Source organism: Hippocampus comes, unplaced genomic scaffold (assembly GCF_001891065.2).
Source record: "Hippocampus comes isolate QL1 unplaced genomic scaffold, H_comes_QL1_v1.1 scaffold68, whole genome shotgun sequence".
Taxonomy (NCBI): Eukaryota; Metazoa; Chordata; class Actinopteri; order Syngnathiformes; family Syngnathidae; genus Hippocampus; species Hippocampus comes.
In genome coordinates, this window is record NW_017805625.1 from 5,688,172 (window position 1) to 5,696,493 (window position 8,322).

General features: G+C 39.7%; 1 protein-coding gene across 3 annotated transcripts in view; it reads left to right on the top strand.

The window, feature by feature from the left end:
- The first annotated feature begins 150 nt into the window (after positions 1-150).
- Positions 151-8,322, top strand: part of stat2 (signal transducer and activator of transcription 2) — a 9,215-nt gene continuing 1,043 nt past the window's right edge. The window contains exons 1-23 of one of the 3 annotated variants that reach the window (XM_019880847.1): positions 151-358; positions 1,033-1,163; positions 1,558-1,702; positions 1,922-2,017; positions 2,281-2,373; positions 2,473-2,551; positions 2,678-2,748; positions 2,832-2,983; positions 3,330-3,488; positions 3,585-3,674; positions 4,587-4,646; positions 4,730-4,750; positions 4,851-4,938; positions 5,383-5,430; positions 5,529-5,612; positions 5,722-5,820; positions 5,921-6,056; positions 6,403-6,455; positions 6,667-6,752; positions 6,838-6,974; positions 7,059-7,241; positions 7,330-7,384; positions 7,702-7,793. In XM_019880847.1, the coding sequence (XP_019736406.1) occupies positions 1,033-1,163; positions 1,558-1,702; positions 1,922-2,017; positions 2,281-2,373; positions 2,473-2,551; positions 2,678-2,748; positions 2,832-2,983; positions 3,330-3,488; positions 3,585-3,674; positions 4,587-4,646; positions 4,730-4,750; positions 4,851-4,938; positions 5,383-5,430; positions 5,529-5,612; positions 5,722-5,820; positions 5,921-6,056; positions 6,403-6,455; positions 6,667-6,752; positions 6,838-6,974; positions 7,059-7,241; positions 7,330-7,384; positions 7,702-7,793 (2,158 nt within the window). In that variant the 5' untranslated portion in view covers positions 151-358. Of the gene's footprint in view, positions 359-1,032; positions 1,164-1,557; positions 1,703-1,921; positions 2,018-2,280; positions 2,374-2,472; positions 2,552-2,677; positions 2,749-2,831; positions 2,984-3,329; positions 3,489-3,584; positions 3,675-4,586; positions 4,647-4,729; positions 4,751-4,850; positions 4,939-5,382; positions 5,431-5,528; positions 5,613-5,721; positions 5,821-5,920; positions 6,057-6,402; positions 6,456-6,666; positions 6,753-6,837; positions 6,975-7,058; positions 7,242-7,329; positions 7,385-7,701; positions 7,794-8,322 lie in introns of those variants that run through there. The other 2 variants (XM_019880848.1, XM_019880849.1) reach the window with 2 other exon arrangements.

Genomic DNA, 8,322 nt, shown 5'->3' on the forward strand with positions numbered 1-8,322 from the left:
GCACTGCTCGACCAACCACATGCGCTGCTCTGACTGCGAATTCACCAATCACCGGTTTGATTTGACTCGGTTACGGTAACTGTGCAATCGTCGAAGTCCATTGTGGCTCGGACTGGCGCTTATGTTTAATATTTTGGAACCAAAATGGCTTCGTCGTATTTAAATGCTGTGGGAGGAACCCTTTCGACGAAAACGAGACCAAGGAAATAGAGTCCACAACATTGTCACGCCTGCCTTATATTCTCAGTTTGATGGAAACCACCGGTCGCTTTCAGGCGGCTTATTACGGCTAGAAATCTAATATTTAATAGACCATTGTCGGGACAACGAGTTGACGTTGACATCAGCCCATAGCAAGGTATGGACATGTTGTACAGGCGAACTTGTATACATGTTTTACAGATGCAGAAGTATTCTGTTTAAAGATATACGCTGTCTCCACATTGAGAAGAGCGGTAGTATTTACTTAACCTCCAAAGTTTGCAGTTTTACCGTTTAGCTGTTGCCTCTGACTTTTGAAGGCTTCAGGTTATCATCACTAGCTTTTATCAGCTGTATCAGCAAAAACGTCAGCATATTTTGGTCCACTTATTGGTTGATTAGAGGTTTTCCAAAAACGATGAACAAAACAAGCCTGGAGTCATCTGTACACATTTACACACTTTTAGTAATCAACATCACGTAATTATATTGCCAGTATTTTTTAAGTTTGCATGACTATATCATGTTATTAGATAAATCTTCAGATCTATCCAGATTTGGCACACCTGAGTTGGGCGCTGTTTTATTACGTTTTAAAATGGCATTGAGTCTTTCTAGATCTGTGACGTACTAGTGGTATCATAACTTACATTCTGTTGGGTAAGGCTGAATGCCCAGGTACCAAATGCGTGAGTCGCCACTATCGTCAAGTGTTTTTGAATGATATGTGTGATTCTGGACATGGCAATTTAAGTCCCACAAATTGAAAATACTTTACTATTTTTGAAGGGCACCTGACAATCCTTGTACCTTTTCCTTTGCCCCCCCAAGATGTCCCAGTGGGAGAGACTGATGCAGCTGCCTGCTGCGTTTAGTCAACAGTTACACGACCTGTATGACAGGGAGGCTCTTCCCATGGATGTCCGCCATTACTTGGCTGCATGGATAGAATCACAGCAGTGGTAAGCTTGGGCAACTTCAAACAGCGCTTTGAATATACTGTACTAATATTTGATAAATTGAGGAAAGGATTCTCACATTGAGACAATGTTTGTGCCATCCTCAAGAAACAAATGTTGTTCATACATCAAAACATCACAACAATTCCCACAACCGGGATGTTGAAAATATGCCCCTTTGTGGCTCTGAGAATTGTTGACATGAGAATTATTACTGCACCACATGCACAGATCTGCATACAAATGGCCAAGGGCAATTTGACAGCTTGGTGCCGAAGCTACAGCCATGACTAAAAATACAAACGAAACTTTTACTTGGTCTCTGTAGACGGCAATGAACATTGAATTCACCCTGTTTGTTATACACTGATTTGTTCTCATATATGCTTCTTTCTAGGCAACGAGCAGCGAGTGACTATGATTTGGCGATGGTATTGTTCCAGGCCCTGTTGGGAAATCTAGACATCCAGTACAGCCGCTTTGTACAAGAGGAGTCCTTCTTAATGCAACACAACATTCGACGCTATAAACAGAATTTTCAGGTCTGGACTGGATGTTTGGAATATGAAGCTAGAATTAATGATTTTATGGAAATAGAGAATTGACAATGGTAGTTTTCAGGTACACATTTCTACGATTTAAAATTATAATAAATGTCTTAATGATGTTATGCTTTTTTTTTTTTTTTTTTTTTTTTTTTTTTCCCCCCCTGAGAGTGATCATTTGTTTATATTGTTTCTGATCTGTGCAACTTCTCACAGAGGTACCAGGAGTACCCATGTGCCTTGGCAAACACAGTGTGTTGGTTCCTGGACAAAGAGAAAGAGATCTTGCAGACTGCGGATCTGGCTGAGCAGGCAAATGTTTTTTTTTTTTTTTTTTGTGACAAAAAAAAAATACTAGGTACCTTCATTCTAACATGATTTAATGTCTAATATTACATATTTATACACAAAGTATGGTAGTTTTGAGATAGTTTCTCCATGGGAACACATTTATTTTCCTTGAACATTTTATTTGAAATCAAGTGGTCCAAATCATATAACTTTTGCTACATTTGATTCCACTGTTCCGGAATACAGTCGACGTTTAAATACTTTGTTCTACTGTCTCTTATCAGGTGCGGGTTTTGCAAGTAGAACAAGGAGGCTTTGAGACCAGCACTCAGCGTGACCTTGACCGGAGAATGGCCAGCCTTAAAAATGAAGTGCAGGTGTTGATATTGTTGATTTAGTTTTCAACATGTGGATGAAATATATGACAGGTCTTTCAGTGTTTTTTTTTTTTTTTTTAAATGTTTGGTGGCTGACAGTGTATGGAACATACAATGATGTGTCTGGAGGAGCAGCAAGATGAGTTTGATTTTAAATACCAGACGTACTTGTTAGAAGGTAAGCAAAGAGCACTGTCCTACTAAATTCGAAAGTTCTTTGAGGATGAGTCACATTCTGTTCTTTTTCTGTTTTGTTGATCTTGCGTGGAAACCGTGTGATCCCACTGTGGAAACGCCACCACAGCAGACAACTCTGCAAACCCACAACAAGACAGATTTCAGTTACTTATCAACAAACTCAACAATAGCAGGAAGGTTAGAGACAGTGGATACACAAAACGAAATCAGTGTGTCCCTAGTCGTATTATCTCCTTTCTCATTTTGTCTTTTGGATCCAGACAGCGCTGTTTGACCTGAATAAGCTCCTGGACAGAGCTGAGGACCTTATAAATGTCTTGGTGAACAAAGAGATGTTGCAATGGCAGAGGAGACAGCAAAAATCCTGCATTGGAGCTCCAGACAGAGTTTGTCTCGATCAGCTTGAAAAATGGTATGCTGCATTGTGCGGATAAACACGGCATTTTGGTTCAGATTTATTTAAAATAATGTCGATTGAAATCGGAAAGTCCAGATTATTTTTATCTTGTGACCAGGCTTTACACTGGCACTTTTTGTTGGTTATATCTGATACATACAGAAACGTAAGTTAACGCAAGTTAAATATGAAAAGTGTAACGTGCTCACAAGATATTAATGGTCATCTCACTTGAGAAATTGCTCTCACTAAAAATGAACCTGTTAGACAGAAGCCCACAGAGCCCATTTGGCTGTGACTCGTGATTTTATTTATTTTTTCTCCTGTTTGACACTTGTGCGGACATTTGCTCCCCTTGTAGGTTTACCTGTGTTGCAGAATGTCTCTTCCAAGTGCGTGAGTTCCTCAGTAAGCTGGAGGAGCTGGTTGGAAAGATAAGCTATGACAACGACCCCGTGAAGGCTCAGAAACCTTTTCTGCAAAGGAGGACCGGAAAATTCCTTACAGATTTGCTCAAGAGGTATCAGCTTTACTCACCGTTTGCGCTACGTTTCTCCCCGATCATTTCCTTTTTTAAAAATGCTCATATTATTGTTTTTGTCGTCATTTCTCAAAGTTCATTCGTGGTTGAGACTCAGCCGTCCATGCCTCAGGGGAAAGGCCCCCTGGTTCTCCGCACAGGTGTTCAGTTCTCTGTTAAAACCAGGTCAGTGTCTCTGGTTTTCCACAAAAGTATACAGTTTTGTGTTAAGACCAGGTCAGTTTCCATGTCTGGCAAATGCTATGTTAATCAACTGCATTAGTGACAGACCGATTATCGGTCGGGATGATAATTGGAGCCGATATTTGGCATTTTGGCGCATCCCCGTCGGCCATTTTTTAAATCCAACGGCCGATAAATGCTGAATTAAAAATTGGGTTCTTTTGAGATGTTAAGTTCTCTGCTAGCACCTCACACGGACGACCTGCTGGCCAGTCGATGTGTTGAGCATGGGCTTTTTTTGTTTTTGCACTTAAAATAATGATAATAATGAGTGAGAAGTGAAAAATTAAATTTCAATTGCATTGACATTTGGTAAATCTCCACTATTTTAGAAAAGTTGAGGCAGCTAACACTTATTTGATGTTTTCATTGAACGTTATTGCTTAACTTGTAAGCTCCATACCCTTGTTAGAATTTTTCAGCAAAGATGACTGGAAAAAAAAAAAACAAAAAACTTCTAACGTGTTGCAAATCCAAAAAGCTGGTGATTAAACGTGTCCTTAAAGAGCTTTTAAATTAAGTCAATTGTTTTCACTTATACCACAAACAAATATCGGCTTCAAATATCGGTTGTCGGCCTCCTGGACAGCTAATAATCGGTATCGGCTCTAGTGGGGGGGAAAAAGGGCCTTTATGGACATTTTTTGCAAGTGCAGCCCAACCCTTTCAAATTTAGTGAACTGATTCGTTAGCAAGCATGTTTCAGGATCTCCATAGCAAGTAGCTTTAGAGGTTTATTAAACCACATAAACTTATGCAGTACGTTTACAGCACTGAAATAGTCATAGAGAATTTTCTAGAGACAAAAAACATGAGCTGTCTTGCACGTTTTTGAACACTCTAAAAATCTTGCAGACTCCTCATCAAATTTCCTGAGCTGAATAATTCCATGAAAGTCAACATCTCAATGGACCGGTAAAAGCGTTGCTCATTTCTCAGTGCACACGTGTATGATGGTGTGTTACACTTTGTGTTTAATCCTTTTTTTTTTCTCTTAGGGAAGCCCCTCAGATAAAAGGGTAAACATTTTCTTTCATTCTTCGCCTCCAAGTGATGTGGTAATTACTTTTTGAATGGTTTTGAGCTTGTTTATTTTGATCAAGCCTGTTCTGCTTGTAGATATCGTCATTTCAATGTCCTCGGCACCACAAGCAAAGCCTTGTCAGAGAGTCAGAGTGGAAGCATGGTGGCAGACTTCAGGCATCTCGTGAGTGACCTTCCTTCTCAATGGAATCCTCAAGCGGCAGTGATCCAAATTAGGGATTTTCCTGATTGCCTACAGGGAAAATAATCAGATATCGGGGGGAACCCCCAACGAATCTCTCTCCGAATGTTCTTAACTCCTGTTTCCTTGCCATTGGTGAACGATGCCACGTGGAGGAGTTGTGCCATTAGTAGACTTGTTTTTGGCAAGCCGAAAGATTAACTTCTGCCGATTTCAGTCAAGTTGTGCCCGACATTATGCCTCAGTTTCATAAAGAGACATATCATTTTGATTTTCACACAAAGACCATTTTTAATGAGCTCCACTCTGGTCTCTACTAACGTCTCCCGGTCCTTTTGATTGATTGTAATTTTCTATTGCATACAAAGTGTTTTAAGTTATTGTCAATTGTCCAACCACCACACGTTATATTTTCTTCTCTGGTAGAATTTGAAGGAGCAGAAGACAGGAGGTGGGGGTAAAGGTGCCAATGATGTAAGTAGGCCTGCTTAACATGGGGAACACGCAGACAATACATATCATTTTAATAAAAGCATTTCTAACCATCGTTGTGTGTGGTACGTTGGTGAAAGATTTCTCTGTGCGTGACGGAGGAGCTGCACATCCTCTACTTCAACACTTTATTTGAGCTGAAAGGGATGTCTGTTGAATTGCAGGTAAAGTATATTTATTCCATATAAAATGAAAGTCAAGCAGTCACTTCAAATGTTGGGTATAGCAATTTGAAGTTGTAACTTAAATGTGAATTTCTTGTACCCTACCAAGGCCACCTCTCTACCAGTGGTTATCATCTCCAATTCCAGTCAACAGCAGAGTGCCTGGGCATCTGTGCTCTGGTTCAACATGCTCAGTAAAAATACTAAAGTGAGAAACGTCGAAACCAGCCAAGCAAGCGTATTGTAAGCTGCTACAAGCCACCAGAAAAAAAATGATCGAAACGATTATTATTTTTCATTTCCCACAGGATATGATGTTCTTTGCCAAATCTCCGGCAGCCACTTGGCCACAGTTTGGAGAGATGCTGAGTTGGCAGTTTCTGTCTGCCACTCAACTTGGTCTGAATGACGCTCAGCTGGAAATGATCGCACACAGACTTTTTGGTAAGTTGACGTCGACGGCCAAAAAGTGTTACCGATTTCACACCGGGCTATTGTTTGCTGCCTCTCACGATATGATATGATTCCCGCAGAAGATTTCGCATAGCTTTAATGTGTTCTGACCATAAGGTTTAAGCAGTTCCGATTATGCATGGAAGGATAGATGTGAGAGGTGAGAATCAAACGAGATTAGAAACAGCATTCTGCGACGCATCTATTTTTCATTTATAATTCTGTTGACAGACACATTGAGATACTATATAACATAGAATATATACTGTAGATATAGATATAAAAGATTTCTTGTACTTGATTATTATTATTATTATATATGTTTTTGTCCATCTGGGAAAGCAACAGAGCTACGACATCTGTAGTGTAACTTGGTCCAAATTTTCAAAGGTAAGAAATTACAAAGTTTCACACAAATAAGACGATAAATAGATTAAGGAGAGAATAGCAACACCATGCTTAGTTAATTGACAACATCTCACTTAATGATACTCCTGTTTCTTATTCTGACGGTCTTCACACCTGAATCAATGTGTTGCATCCTTGCCCGTGGGTTCCAATATGTAACTTTGTCACCTGCCTTGTCCTGACCCTGGTCTAGGAAAACAGTCCTGACACCTTTTGGGTGTGGTTTGACAGCATCGTGGTGATGGTGAAAACGTATCTTGAAAACCTGTGGAGGGATGGGTATGTGGAGGACCCTAAATGCATGATTCAAATTTGAGCCTTTCATTTTTTTTTTTCAATTAGTTTCTCCTCATCTGTATCGTAGCCTCATCATGGGCTTTGTGACCAAATGCAAAGAGAAGCTCCTTCTGAAGAAAAAACAGAAGGGCACCTTCTTGATTCGTTTTAGTGAAAGTGTGATTGGAGGGATCACTTTCTCCTGGGTGGAAATCGACGCAACTGGTGAGCATGTTAAATTTGGGAACCGCGCTTGATACTGTAGCGATGGCATGCTAACTTTTGTCCATGTGCCATTTATATCTATAGGTGATCCGGAAGTCAAGACAATCCAGCCCTTCACCAAAACTGACCTCTCCCAGATTCCCTTCCATGAAATCATCAGGCATTTCCTTATCTTAAAAGAGGTCCCACAAAATCCTTTGCTTTATTTATATCCCAACACTCCCAAAGATGAGGCTTTTGGAAAGTACTATGCCGACATGAGTGGAAGTAAGAAAAACAATGTTTTGTTTTTGTTTGTTTTTAACAGTACATTTTCGTACAACTACATTAAAATAATCTCTCACCTTTTTTTTAGATGACTCTCCTTACCTTAAATACATCAAAACCAGGCTCGTGTTTGTCTTAAAAGGGTAAGTTTAATTCACTTATTTACTTTTTGCTGAATTTTCATGTCCTAACTTAAGTCAACTTATCTGAGCCAACAAATGGCAGCATTGCACCACATACATAGCAGTCACTTACTTCCGATGGTGACTGACACGAATAAAAGCATTTTCACTCGTTGTGGAAGCACTTCATTATAATAATTGAATAGTAATCTGATCACTTACTTCCGATGGTGACTGACATGAATAAAAGCATTTTCATTCTAGGAAGCACTTCATTATAATAATTGAATAGTAATCTGTCATCATCATGCAGTGATACTTTGTCAATGGTCATGTAGGGACACACGGGAGGCTGTTACATCCATGACTGCAGACGTGACAGAGGGTGAAGTCCTGCAGCCAATGAATGGTCCAAATGGTGAGATTGCTGGTGAGCATCTATCTATCTATCTATCTTATCTATCTCGACTGGCCATCAATCAAACAAAATGACATCACTGTTTCTTTAGACAGTATTTTTAATGTCTTACTGAGAAGCAACTCAACATTAAGTCTTTCACGACACAAAAATAGTTACTCTGATAAAATTAAATCATAATCATAAAAACTTCACTTTTCGAAATCCTAGCCATCAGCGTGCTGGGCGGGTACCGAGAGACAGACAACCCAGCCAGCTTTCTAAACCAGCTGGATTGATGTTTGTGAAATGGGTGTCCGTCTGCACTTTATGTTCTCTGACTATACACTAGGTGGCAGTGTTGCTATAAAAATAATGTTGAGATGAAATAGCCTATTAAGGTCTCCGGGATGAAAACCCACTTCACTCCTTGCTTAATCCGTCCTTTTTAATTCTTAATTGTCGCTCTCATTTATGTATACAGTATATAATGTGTGTGTGTGTGTGTGTGTGTGTGTGTGTATATATATATATATATATATAAAAACACAGACAACCGGCC